Source organism: Ictidomys tridecemlineatus, chromosome 2, assembly GCF_052094955.1.
Source record: "Ictidomys tridecemlineatus isolate mIctTri1 chromosome 2, mIctTri1.hap1, whole genome shotgun sequence".
Classification (NCBI taxonomy): Eukaryota; Metazoa; Chordata; class Mammalia; order Rodentia; family Sciuridae; genus Ictidomys; species Ictidomys tridecemlineatus.
The window spans coordinates 15,254,323-15,268,798 of NC_135478.1; the positions used below are offsets into that span (position 1 = coordinate 15,254,323).

At 46.5% G+C, this 14,476-nt stretch overlaps 1 protein-coding gene across 2 annotated transcripts in view; it reads left to right on the plus strand.

The window, feature by feature from the left end:
• Nucleotides 1–14,195, plus strand: part of Ncan (neurocan) — a 29,278-nt gene extending 15,083 nt beyond the window's left edge. For both annotated transcript variants that reach the window (XM_013361869.4, XM_040290233.2), the window contains exons 9-15: nucleotides 2,150–2,257; nucleotides 3,222–3,335; nucleotides 5,217–5,375; nucleotides 6,936–7,018; nucleotides 9,142–9,286; nucleotides 11,156–11,338; nucleotides 11,585–14,195. In XM_013361869.4, coding sequence (XP_013217323.2) covers nucleotides 2,150–2,257; nucleotides 3,222–3,335; nucleotides 5,217–5,375; nucleotides 6,936–7,018; nucleotides 9,142–9,286; nucleotides 11,156–11,338; nucleotides 11,585–11,730 — 938 coding nt within the window. In that variant the 3' untranslated portion in view covers nucleotides 11,731–14,195. The remainder of the gene's footprint in view (nucleotides 1–2,149; nucleotides 2,258–3,221; nucleotides 3,336–5,216; nucleotides 5,376–6,935; nucleotides 7,019–9,141; nucleotides 9,287–11,155; nucleotides 11,339–11,584) is intronic.
• Nucleotides 14,196–14,476: the final 281 nt, after the last annotated feature.

A 14,476-nucleotide genomic window follows, 5' to 3' on the forward strand; every position in this document is an offset into this window, starting at 1 on the left:
TGCCACCCTCAGCTTGCAGCAGAGATGCTAATGAGGCCAAAAATAAATGCAGCATCAGTGATCGACTGACTCACCACCAGTCCGTGGGCAGGTGTCGGCGGCAGCACAGGGCACCTGGCGGGGCTCACGCGTTCTGCCACCCAGAAGCTCCACGCGTGTGCTCACACATGCTGGGGCCACTCTAGGGCCATCATGCAACCCCAGGCTCTATCCTCCTTCCCTTTCCCTGGTCTTTGAGACCCATACCACCACCCCAGGAATAGGTCTCAGACATTGCAAGATGACCACCTGCTGCCTTCCTCCAGTTAGCTTCCAATTATTGTGTGCCTGCTGTGTTCTGAGCCCTAAGCGGAGACCAAATCCTCTGTCCCTTGAAAGCTGACATTCTAGAGCAACACTGTAGACCTTTCCCAAGGGTGGAAATGTTCTCTCGGTGTGCTGATTGGCATGTGGCTAATATAACTGAGGAATTGCATTTTTTACTTTCATTTCATTTTAATTAATTTAAGCATGAATGGCTCTATACGGCTGCCATATGGAGCAGCACTGCTCTAGGGAGAAAGATGCACAAGAAACAATCATCATAATAAAAGTGTACATTATATTAGAGACTAAAAAGTGATAAGGATAAAATAGAGGGCTGGGGATGTGGCTCAGCGGGAGAGCGCTCGCCTAGCATGTGTGAGGCCCTGGGCTCCATCCCCAGCACTTCAAATACACAAATAAGTACACTATTTAAAAAAAAAAAAAAAAAAAAAAGAGGAATAGTGGTCACTGCCACACACACCTGTAATCCCAGCAGCTCAGGAGGCTGAGGCAGGAGGAGTTGAAAGACAGCCTCAGTGAGTTGCTTAGCACCTAGGCCTTCCCAGCCTTCAGGGGAGGAGTGTCTGTAAGTTGGTGGAGACTGCCTACCAGGGAACCCTGGAGATGGAGAGGGGACCCTCCTACCTCCAGGGAAATCCAACTCCAGGGAAGTGATGGGGGAGGGCTATAGGGACACACTCATGGATGTCCCTTGGGTCCCCAGTCCCACTTGTGGGCAATGCTGAAACATCCCCTCAAGAGTCCCCAGACTGATATCAAAAGAGCTGGACTTGGCATTCGGATCAGGGCTGGCAGAAAGTTGTGAGCTACTGTTATTTCCATTTTATAGACGAGGCAACTGAAATCCAGAGAAGTGACTTGCTCAGGATTCCCTAGTGAGTGGCAGATTTAGACTCTGCAGGCTGTGGTGATAACCACTAGAATCCACCATCTCTCCACATTATAACCACTAAGGTGGCATCAAAAGAGGGTGAGCCAGGCTGGATTTGTGGCTCAGCAGTAGAGTACTTGCCTCGCACGTGCGAGACCCTGGATTCGATCCTCAGTACCACATAAAAGTAAATAAGTGAAATAAAGGTATTGTGTCCAACAACAACTAAAAAATAAATAAATAAATAAATAAATATTTTAAACAGGGTGAGCCAACAGAAGGTAGGAGAGAATGCCTTCTTCTTCCTTGGTCCTGGGGATGTAACCCAGAGCTTCTCACACGGTAGACAAGCGCTCTACCTCTGAGCTACATCTCCACCCATTTTTAAATTTATTTTGAGACAAGGTCTCGCTAAGTTGCTAAGGCTGATGTTGAACTTGCCATCCTCCTGCCTCTGCCTCCTGAGTAGCTCGAGTTGCATGCGTGGGCCACTGCCCTCAGCTTCCTTCATTATTTCTGGTGCTACTCACACCCCATCTGGAAACTTATGTCCACTGTGGCCCATTTTGAGAAGCACAGTTATGAGCAGGGCATGTCCAAAAGAGGGGGACAAGTCCAGGAGGGCACTTAAACCCATGTTGTGGGAGACTTCCAAAGATAATCTCATGGAAGTGGTCACTGAGTGTCCCATGTGAGTTCCATCTGAGGGAATTTGCCACAGGTAGAGCAGCCCACAGATGCCCTTGGGGGGCAGTTCCTGAAAAGAGTAAGCTCTCCATCCCGGGGGTTTACAAGGCCAAGTTGGTGACTACCTGCTGGGGAGGTTACTGGGGGTACTCCACAGTTTGATGAGGAGGGCTTTAGGGACCTGAGGTCTGGAATTCCAGGAATTCTGTGACCTAGTGGCCCAGTCCCTCCTCACACTGCCCATCCATCCTGCACCTCCCTCAGATCCATGTGAAAACAACCCTTGCCTGCATGGGGGGACGTGTAACGCCAACGGCACCATGTATGGCTGTAGCTGTGACCAGGGATTCGCCGGGGAGAACTGTGAGATTGGTGAGTGCTTCAGGAGCAGCAGCTGAACCTGGATTTGTTTGACTCAGAGGCTGGGGGTCTGTCCCTGTGGCCACACCCTCGAGACTCACACAAAAAGAGATCACTTAAAAAAAAAAAAAAGCCCCTTTCCATTCCCTACTCTCTGAATCCAGTTCATACAGCTGGGTCCTCATCCTGGGAGTGTGGTTCTGGCAGATTCCTCTGAGCAAAGGGCCCTTGGGGATCTTACCCTGTCCAGGGTGGGCAGGCATATAGGCACCACTACTGGAAACGTTAGATGTTATTCCCAAGTCCAACAAAGGAAATACTACAAATTATGAACATTTTTAAAACAATAAATGTAAATGATATAATTTCTTGAGCTCTATAACTCATCTCCTTAACTTCACATTACTACTAAGTATATAATCATAACAATAAATATCAATGGTACAATTTCTTAAACTGCTTCATTAGCTATTCATTTATAACACCCCTAAGAAGGTGCCATTATTTTTATTGCTCTGAAAAAAAGAGAAACAATCTCAGAGATGGGAAGTGACTTTCCCAGTGCCCTGTATGCCTCAAGCACTGTCTCTGCAGAGATTGGTAGAAGAGGAGGTCAAGTGAATATTTACTTCTACTGCAAATGGCTTTGTGATTCTGCAAGTCCTTGCAAATGTCTAAACTCTAGCTCCAGCTGAATTTCAGCTGGGCTTGAATGCAAGAGTATAACCTTTACTCTTCTGGGGTTAGAGGGAATGTTCTTCACATCTTGGCCTAATTCAGCTGACACAGTGGCATCTTCTCTCATAAATGCCAATTTACGTTAATTATGTGAGGCTCCACTCCCTAGGCTGCAGAGTGGAGACTCAGGCCTAGGATGGACAGCACAATTATGAATCCATCTTTTTCCTGGTTTGCTATGGGGGCTCTGAACCCAGGATATGTTGACTGTGATTGGTCCCCTCTCTCTCCCTGCCAGACATTGATGACTGCATCTGCAGCCCCTGTGAGAATGGAGGCACCTGTATCGATGAGGTCAATGGTTTTGTCTGCCTTTGCCTCCCCAGCTATGGGGGCAGCCTCTGCGAGAAAGGTGAGTTTGCACCAGTAAATATTTCCAGCAGTGGGGTTTGGTGCTTGGTCACAGGCTTCCCCCACATGCTTCAGGTCTCTGCCTCTGCTTCCATGGCTGAGTCCCACAGGTTGTTAATTGGTTTCCTGAGATGAAATTTGCATACTTTAGAATCAGACTTTTTTATTGATTTTTTAAAATAAATGACAGCGGAATGCATTACAATTCTTGTTAGAATCAGACTTTTTTTAAACATGTATTTTTTAGAAGTAGTTGGACACAATACCTTTATTTTATTTATTTTTATATGGTGCTGAGGATCAAACCCAGGGCTTCACGCATGCTAGATGAGTGCTCTACCGCTGAGCCACAATCCCAGCCCAGAATCATACATTTTAAAGTGTCTAATTCAGTGGGATTGATTACATTGACAGTGCTGTGCAATCATTATCTCTTCTAGTTCCAGAATCTTTTAATATCTCCAAAGGAAACCCTGTCCCTATTAGCAGTCATTCCTCATATCCTATCCCCAACTAATCTACTTTCTGTCTCTGTGATTTGCCTGTTCTGGACATTTCATGTAAAAGAAATCATACAATACATGTCTTTTTGTGTTTAGCTTCTGTAACTTACCATAATGTTTTCATTGTGACATAAATCAGCTATTCATTCCTTTTTTATCTGAATTTTAAGGTTTTATTCCATGTTTTTATTGACCTTTTTTAACTATACCTAATGGTGGGATTCATTGTTACTTGCCCACATTGTAACAATCTAATTTGGCCAATATAATTCCTCTTTGCCTTCCCTACTCCTCATTCCTATTTTTTAAAAATATTTTTCATAATAGATGGACACAATACCTTTATTTTATGTTTATTTTTTTATGTGGTGCTGAGGATCGAACCCAGTGCCCCACACATGCTAGGCAAGTGCTCTACCACTGAGCCACAACCCCAGCCCCTCTCCATTCCTTTTTAAGACTGAATAATACTCCATTTATGGACATACCACAATTTGTTTGTATGTTTCTTATTTGGTGGATACTTTGGTTGCTGCCTCCTTACAGCGAATGTGAATAATGATGCTGTGAACATGTGCAAGTTTTTGCTTGGATACCTATTTTCCATTCTTGGTTTTTCCCTTTCTTTGGGTATATGATCAGAAATGAAATTCCTGGGTCCTGTGGTAACTCTATATTTAACATTTGGATCTGCTAACTGTTTTCCACAGCAGCTGTGCTATTTTACATTCCTACCAGCAATGTATAAGGGATCCAGTTTCTCCACAGCCTTGCCAACATTTTCTTTTTCCTTTTTTTTTTTTTGTATGATGTCAGCCTAATGGGTATGAAATGGTATGCCATTGTGATTTTGATTTGCATTTCATAATGACTAATGATGCTGAGCATCTTTTCATGTGCTTGTGGGCCATTTGTTTATCTTTTTTGGAGAAATTCTGCTCAAGTCCTTCACCAGAAGGGCAATTTTAGGCCTTCCCAGGACCATTCCTGAGTCCACATGTTCACAGGGGGAGTGACCCTGACAATTAGAAAAAGAGATGTCAGCCTTGACCCCAGAAGGGGTGGGGGGTGCAATGATTTCTCAGTTGAATGTCTTCCAAAGAACCTTTTTGTGTATATGGAGCTGGGGATGGAACCCAGGGCCTCTGGCATGCTAGGCAAGCGCTCTACCACTGAGTCACTCCTGAGCCCAAAGAAAAATGACTATGAAAGTGGGGAGGTGAAAGGGTAAGGAGGGGCCTGTCCTGAAGGGTAAGGGATGATCTAGCCCCACAGGGACCTTAGGTTGGGCCCTATCTTGGTGTGAGGGGGCTGTGCTCATGGATGGTAGACCTTGGACCCAGGCCAGGTCCCCCTCACACTCCTTTCCCACCTCCTAGATACAGAAGGCTGTGACCGTGGATGGCACAAGTTCCAGGGCCACTGCTACCGCTATTTTGCCCATCGGCGGGCATGGGAGGATGCAGAGAGGGACTGCCGCCGGCGGGCTGGCCACTTGACCAGCGTCCACTCAGCTGAGGAGCACAGTTTCATTAACAGTAAGGACAATGGGAGAGGGATCCCCCACCATCATGATGAGCAGGGGGGGGCACCTATCCCTTTGCCAGGGCATCCTCCCAGGGTCCCAAAGATCTCACTTCTCCAAAGCTGTGAGCATCAGTGCAAACCCAGAACACTCTTAATACGCACGCCTGCTGATTCATTTGTGGATTCATAACTCACTTTTGTCATTCGCCACGTATTCATGGAGCGTGCGCTATGTGCCGGGCACCCGTTCAGGCACTGCAGCCCAGCGTTGAGGGAGACACTATTCTGTCTTCAGGGAAGGATGCTCTTGGGGGGTGAGGTAGAGATGAACAAGAAAATATATAATTAGATAAAATTATATAATTTCATACTTATTTAAGCACTCCATGTTTTATTTTAATATTCTACACTATTTATCATACTATAATTTAATGGGTCCTACAGATAAATATAACAGGGCCAAGTAATAGAGGACCGTGAGGGTGCATCTCTGATGAAATGAGGACCCATTTCTGCAGAGACCGAGAGAAGAGAGTTTTGCATTAATTAAGCTTGGCACTTATTGATTTATTCATTATCCCTTCTGCCATTTGTTCATCCATCCGTTCCTTCACGTTGTTTCTTCACATTTCCGCGCCTCCGGTCCGGGGTTGATTCTTACATTGCTCATTCTCTGATCCGCCCCTCTCTCTTCCTCCCCGGCCTCCCTGTGCGCCAAGCTGCTCATCCACCGCGGCCCCGCCTTGCTCTTTCTCGCTGTCGGGGTCCAGCGCTGCCCCCAGGGTGGCTCCTATTCCTCACTCTCTCCCGGCAAAGACGGGACAGTGCTGTGTTTATTCCGCCTTCGACCTGCTTATGCCACAAATCGTGACAAAGCTGGAACCTAAGGCGTACGCCTGTAATCCCAGAGGCTCGGGAGGCTGAGGCAGGAGGATGGAAAGTTCAAAGCCAGCCTCAGCAAAAGCGAGGCGCTAAGCAACTCAACAAAAGACCTTGTCTCTAAATAAAATTTTAAAAAGGGCTGGGGATGTGGCTCAGTGGTCGAGTGCCCTGAGCTCAAGCCCCTGTACTAAAAAAAAAACAAAACAAAAAAAACAAAACTGGAACTTAATCAGAGCCCTTTGAGTGCCCCGCCCCCACCCCAAGGTACGTGGGCAGCCGGGGGCGGCTGCTAAGAGTGAGGTGAGGACGCCGCCTCTGGCCCACAGCCAGGCGGGAGAGGGGGTCCTGACCCTCCCGCTCCCCGATCTGGGGGCGGGGCTCTGGACTCCCTGCACCCTATAAGCTCCCACTTCTCTCCGCTTCTTCCCCACTCAAGTCCAGCTCACCTCCGGGAACCAGCACCTCCAGGCGAGGTCCTTCCCTCCCTCACAAAGGAGGCTGAAGGAGGAGCCCCGGGTCCCCCTGGGTCCCCCTGGGTCCCCTGGGTCCCCTGGATCCTGTACTCGCGCCTCCACCATCCCCACCTCCATCCCCTTTCCCCTGCATGTCCAGCCCCCTCCAGGCCGGGAAGGGCATAAGTCCTGGGAGTGCGGGGACGCCCAGCCCTCACGACACCCACCCCCTCGCAGGCTTTGGGCATGAAAACACGTGGATCGGCCTGAACGACCGGATCGTGGAACGGGATTTCCAGTGGACCGACAACACGGGGCTGGTGAGTGGCGGTCCCTGTCCTCGGGCGGCTGAGCAGCGCGGGCGGTGCCCTCCGTTTACCCTCTTGGGCAAAGTGACTGCTAGTGTTCGTCCGAGGTCCCCAGGGACTCTAAGAAGCTGGCAATGGCGAAGCGGCTTCACCGAGACTTCTCCAGCCAGGATACGGCCCGCCCCCCAAGTTGCTGAAACTGCAAACCCGGGTCTCACTTCTCTTGGTCTCGCACCCTGGTCTGCTAGCGGTTGTCACTCAAAAAGTACCTTTTATCCACATCCCTCTCCCTTGGAAATTTTGAAAAATCTCTAACCTGGATCCCTGCAGCGGTCTCCGTAGCCATTTGCTACCTGCCCCTCCCCGCAGTCTGGAAAACAAACTTTTTTGTTTTGGATTTTTGTTTTAAGACGGGTCTCATTATATTGCCCAGACTGGTCTGGAATTCCTGGGCTCAGGTGATCCCCTCGGCCTCCTGAGTAGCTGGGACCCAGGTGAAGCAAGCATATCTGGCTGCAGCCTTTAAAAAAAAAAAAAATTGAGGTGAAATTTATAAACCAAAGAACTAGGGGGCTGGGGTTGTAGCTCAGTGGTAGAGCACTTGCTTAGCATGTGTAAGGCACTGGGTTCAATTCTCAGCACTGCATATGAATAAATAAAATAAAGGCCATTAACAACTAAAAAATTTTTTTAAACTAATCATGTTAAAGTGGCATTTTAGTAACATTCATAATATCATAACCACCACTTCCATCTAGTTCCAGAACATATTCATCACCCTAGAAGGAAACCCCCGCACACAGGAACCTTTAAAGAATCACACTTCAGGGATGGGGGTGTGGCTCAGCGGTAGATTACTTGCTTAGCCAGCATAAGGTCCTGGGTTCCATCCCCAGCAATGCAAAGATAAAAACAATTGAAAGACAGATGTTCAAATACACACTGGTACCTGAACGTGTTCACCGTGTCCCTCATCACAGCAGCCAACAAGTGAGAACAGCTCAAATGTCTATCAACCAATGAATGGATAAATAAAATGGGGTCCATCCATATAATGGAATAGTATTCAACTATAAAGAAGAATAAACTCCTGATGCGTACTATAACATGATTGAACCTGAAAAACTTCAGAGAAGCTGGGCACAGGTGCACAGGAGAATTTTAAGTTCAAGGCCAGTCTCAGCAACTTCACAAGACCCTCAGCAACTTAGGGAGGCCCTGTCTCAAAAAGGGCTGGGGGTGTAACTCAGTGGTAAAGTGCCCCTGGGTTCAATATATATATACACACACACACACACACACACACTTACTTATTTCACTTACTTATTACATATATATATATAATAAGTAAGTGAAATAAGCCTGATATAAAAGGCCACGTATTGCATGATTCCCTTTAGGTGACATCCAGAGGAGGTAAAGTTATAGAGACAAAAAGTAGGTTCATGTTTGCCAGCAGCTAGGGGCAAGGGAAATGTTTTTCCTTAACTGGTGCAGAATTTTGCTTTGTTGTGATTAAAAAGGTCTGGTAATAGATGGTGGTGATAGTTACACAAAATTGTGAATGTAATTAATGCCAATGAACTTAAAAAGTAAGAGTGTTTAGAATGGTAAGTTTTATATATAGATTGTGGTTTTCTTAAAAAGTCCACCTCCTCCCTACTACCATTCTCTGGCCAGAGCCTAACTCCAGCATGCAGCCCCACCCCCACCCCCTGCCTCTGAGCCTTTGCAGTTGTTGTTCCCTTTGTTTGGGACACCCTTCACCGTTTGGAGTCTTTGCATCTTTGAGTCTTCACTTTTCCTGTTGCCTCCTCAAAATCCCTCCTGGATTTCCAGGCTGAGGTCATCTTTTGTTCAGCTACTTAGCTAACCGTGACTCATGGAGAAAGCAAGGGAAGGGGCCAGTGAACAAGAGGCCGGAAGATCAGAGTGGGAGACGCTGCAGGCTTTCAGCAGAGGGATGTGGCTCAGGTCACAGTGACAGCCACCCTCTCAATAGGCAGGGGAAGGCCCATTGTAGAGGTGAGACCATTGAGTCCCTTCAAGTCTGAGGAGTCTGGCCAAGGGAATCTTTCAGGAGCCTGAGCTGGGACACAGGACCCTGAACGATTCCCTGCTCCCTCTTCCTGAAGCAATATGAGAACTGGCGTGAGAATCAGCCCGACAACTTCTTCGCGGGTGGCGAGGACTGTGTGGTGATGGTGGCGCATGAGAGTGGTCGCTGGAATGACGTTCCCTGCAACTATAACCTCCCTTATGTCTGCAAGAAAGGCACAGGTACCTGGCACCTCGCCCCCTCTTCCTTCCACCCACGTGCTCATTGGTTTATTGTTTTATTCAAGTTAGTGAATGTCAGCCCCCCCCCTGCCCTTCTCAGGAGCCAGCAGTGAGAGGAGTCCTGTTTCCTCCCATCTTCACGGATTCTGCCCATTTTCAAATGTTTTGTTCTTTATTCACCAAAGTGGTAAAACATAGTGTCTCATTGTTATCTCAGTTTGCATGTCTTTTTGGGGGGGGGGGCACTGGGGATGGAACCCAGGGCCTCCTGCTTGCTAAGCACATGTTCTACACTGAGCTAGGACCCTAGCCCCTTGCGCATCTTTAAGGATGAGAATTACCCACTGTTTGCATGTTGACAAGTTATTTCTGTGTGTTTTTTTCCCTGTCAAATGCCAGTTCATCTCCTTTGCTTAATTTTCTGTTGCTTGTTGGTTTCCTTGATTTTTTTTTCACTTTTTTCCTTTTCTCTTCACTGCTGGGGATTGAATCCAGGATCTCATGCATCCTACACAAGCACTCTACCACTGAGCTGTATCCATAGCCCAGTTTTATTGATTTTTAAGAACATTAAAATTTTTTTAATTGTACACAATGTTTAAACTAACAAAAAAATGTCTTTTTAGTTGGACACAATGCCTTTATTTTATTTATTTTTATGTGGTGCTGAGGATCGAACCCAGTGCCTCACCCGAGCTAGATGAGCACTCTACCACTGAGTCACGACCCCAGCCCCAGTTTTTAAGAACTCTTTACACATGTAGGAAATCATTTGCACACATTCTTCTCTTTTCTTTTCTCTTATATTTTTGTTTCTTCTTGCTTTCATTTCTTTGCCAGTTTTCATGTCCTTTTTCCTCTTTCATTTGCTCAGATAATTATTCTTTTTTTTTTTTTTCTTCCAGTACTGGGTGTTAAACCCAGGAACTCATGTGTGCTAGGCCAACTGAGCAGTACAGCACCAAATAAATCTTTTATTTTTTTGTATAAGGGATTGAACCCAGGGGCACTTCACTGCTGAGCTACATCCCCCAGTCCTTTAAAAAAATTTATATATATATATATATATATATATTTTTTTTTTTTTAGTTGTTCAAGACCTTTTTATTTTATTTATTTATACGCGGTGCTGAGAATCAAACCCAGTGCCTCACACATGCCAGGCAAGTGCGCTACCACTGAGCCACAGCACCAGTTCCCCCTCTTTTTAAAAATATTCTGTTTTACTTGTAGTTGGACACAATACCTTTATTTTATTTGTATGTGGTGCTGAGGATCGAATCCAGCACCCCACATGTGTTAATCGAACACTCTACCGATGAGCCACCACCCCAGCCCCTGCTTTTTAAAAAATCTTTATTTATTTACTTATTTATTTTTATATGGTGCTGAGGCTGGAACCCAGTGCCTCCTGGCACGTGCTAGGCGAGCACTCTACCGCCACAATACCCCCCCCCTCCCCGCCCTTGTTTATTTTTTATTTTGAGACAGAGTCTCACTAAGTTGCTTAGGGCCTCACTAAGTTGCTGAGGCTGGCTTTGAACTTGCAATCCTCCTGCCTCAGGCTTCCAAGCTGCTAGGGTCACAGGCATGTGCCCGCATGCCTGGTTTCAGATAATTATTCTGTCTTCCTCTCTTTCATGACTGTCATGCTCTGTCCTTGGCATCAGAATGGGAGCAGGGTTCATCATGAACTCCCCTAAGGAGCTCCTGGTGGGGTGGAAGAGACAGAGACAGGCATGGCACCTTCTAGCCCTGTGAGATCACAGCTGTTGACCCACTGAGGGGAATATTAATCCCAACAACACATAAAACTAGGTTAGCCCCAGTCTTGGCCACTTCCCTAACTGGAGGTTCCTCTGTCCCCAGTGCTGTGCGGTCCCCCTCCAGCAGTGGAAAATGCCTCGCTTGTGGGTGCCCGCAAGGCCAAGTACAATGTCCATGCCATTGTACGCTATCAGTGTGATGAAGGATTTGCCCAGCACCATGTGGCTACCATCCGGTGTCGGAGCAATGGCAAGTGGGACCGGCCCCAGATTGTCTGCACCAAACGTAAGTAGCTGCCTCCAGAGACCACCCCCCCACATGGATTTACAACTGTTTGTGTTGTCGGATTAAAACATCCCATTATTACCCACACTGATCTGGTGAAATGTCTGCCTGGTAATACAGCTTTGCCGATAAGTGGGAATTTACCAGCCCACCTAACGTGTCCTCCATCTGGGAGACCCACTGCCTCCAGCCACCCTGCTGTCATCAGCTTTTGCTCTTTTCCATTTCTGTTTCACTCTCTTGCAGCCAGACGGTCACATCGGATGCGGAGGCACCATCACCACCACCAGCATCACCACCAGCATCACCACCACAAATCACGCAAGGAGCGCAGAAAACACAAGAAACACCCAGCAGAGGACTGGGAAAAGGATGAAGGGAATTTCTGCTGAAGAACCAGGCAAAAGAAAGCACAGCCCCCTTTCCCACACCTGCTCTGGAGCTTCACCTGGGGAGACAGAGCCCAGAGAGAAACAAGAGGGTCTGGAAGTCCCTGAGCCCCAAGCCACACCCCCCACACATTATCCTTTGTAAAAAGCTCCTCTCTCCTCTTTCGTACATACACAAGGTCCTCTTGGCAGGTGTAGCCATGTGTCTGAAGAGTCCATTTTTGTCAGACTGAAATCTGGGAGCATCTCCCAGCTGAGGGAAGTGTAATCGGCAAAGATCATTCTTTGCCTTGGTTCAGTCTTTTGTTTGTTGGGCTGATTGCCAGTTGTTGAAATAAGGCTTTGATGAGAGTGCAAGAATGTATGTTTGGATTCGAGCTCAAGGATTGCTTTTCACACCAGAGATTCAGGCTTAGTAAATGGTTGGTTGTCCTAAATCCAGGGTGAAGCCTTTGCTTAAGGTCACCAGCTTTAGGAGTAGAAGGCTAAACAGAAGCACACTGCTTGAACTTGATGACTGTTCTTCCTTCACCTTGGACTTCAGCCCAAGTTCGGTATTTGGTGTTGGTGTGTAAACATAGTGTGGAATTCCCATGTATTGAATTTTAAAAGTATTTTTAGAAAAACTACCCTCCATGCCCTCAGAGTTTTGTGGGAGGATATTCACAGCAATATGTAGAGCCAGAGGGAAAGTGTATTGCTTACCCTCCCAGGTCTAGTCCAGGGCTGAGATTTGGTGGTTTTGCATGTGTGATGAATCTCTCTCTCTCACACACAAATGAGAGGATGTTTAGGGCTAGATAAGCCCGGATTTCTTCCACCTCCATCTCTCAGGGAGACAAAGAACCTCCTTCCTGGACCAGGAAGGTGCCAAGTTTTCTAACCCAGTGCCCACAAATACCCTTCCCTCAAGCAGACATTGGTAGTATCCCTTCCCTGGATCCCAACCCTCCCGACCTCTTCCCCATATCTGTCCATTGCCTGGTGGAATAGAAATGCTTAAAACTTGAAGTATTAACACCTACCTACAGTCATATTGTAGAGAGATGCACGGTGTTAAGACCGAAACACACATACACACACAAACACACACATACTCACATTTTTCTCTCATAGTTTTAATTTTTTTTGTAAGTGGGAAAGAACTCACCTAGCCTTCTGGCCTCAAATCCATAACCTCTTAAAGGCCTCACCAAGCCAGATGCAAGACCCAGCTCCCTGATCTCTGGCAGGAAAGATTGCAACTTTTCTCCACGTCCATTGTCCACTTCAGTTCCTTCAGTCTGGATAAAAATCTGCAGATTAGTGTATTGGAAAAGGGCCTTGTTCAAGAAAGAAATATAAGCAAATGCATCGTCTACGTAGGGGCTCAGTAGAAATAAAATGTGTTAACTGAGCCTATATCCCTCCTGGGAAGTAATAAGCAGAGTTGACAGCTGTGGAAGAGCAACCATGCTAAGGACTTACACACTATCTTGACTCTTCTCAACAGCTCAGTGACTTAGAAACCATTATTTTCTCATTTTATGTGACAAAACTGAGGTTCTTATATACAAGGGAAAGGCACACAATTGAAGTCATGGCCAAGACCAAAAGAATGGTTTAGCCTGCTTCTGTCTGACTTCAAATACTGCTCTCTACTTTGGGGAAAGACAGTGAAAACATTCTCTGTCTCTCTGTCTCTGAACTGGGGATTGAACTCAGGGGCACTTAACCACTGAGCCAGCCCTTTTTTAATATTTTATTTAGAGACAAGGTCTCGCTGAGTTGCTTAGGGCCTCATTAAGTTGCTGAGGCTGGCTTTGAACTCATGAACCTCCTGCCTCAGCCTCCTGAGCCACTGGGATTACAGGTGTGCATCACCACACTTGGCTGTCTCTCTGTTATACACACACACACACACATACACACACTCAGATTTAAGAAATGGTTGAGAAGTACAATTTGGACCTTACCCTTGACCACAGTCTAACCTTCTCTGCTACAGACATTAGTCACTGTTCCCTCTTAACGTTATTGTTGAGAAAGCTCTAGTTTGTCTTCTTACTTTAATAACACTTCTTGTTTTAAAAAAGATAATAATAATAATAACAACACATCTTCAGCCACCCACATCACAACAGAATTATCCTACGTTTGGGGAGACTGGGGATGCAACTTCTTGGGGGTCTCGTTGGTGCTCCCTACCCTTGGGCCTCTTTGCCCTCTGCACCCCCAGCTCCATGGTGGAAGGGGGCTCTGGTCTTTTCTAAAGTGGGAGGTTTGTCTTTTGCTCTTTCCCTTTGGGATGTGCGTGTGTGTTTGCGTGTGCCACATGCGTGGCATACGTGTGAATGTGTGTGCGTGTGACTAGCTTTGGTTCTGCTGGTTTTGCTGTGAGCTACAGTGTTCTGTGGGTCTGTGATATCTGACACTGTGGACATTAATGTACTTCTTGGACATTTTAATAAAAGTTTTTTAACAGTTCAGCCTGCCTTTCATCTCCTGACACTTTAATTGATTCATTCACTCAGCATGTGTTTGCTGAGCAGCTATCATGAGCCATGTACTGTGCTAGGTACTGGGGAGATAGTGCTAAATAGGAGAGAGATGATCCCTGGGTGGGTATCGGGGAATGCTTCATAGAGGAAATAGACGGAATCTAAAGGAAGAGTAGCATTAATTAGACCAGGAGGGGAGAAAAGGAAGAGAATTTCATCAGAGGGAAGAACAAAGACAAAAGTCCCTTTTAAAAAATATTCATAGGGGC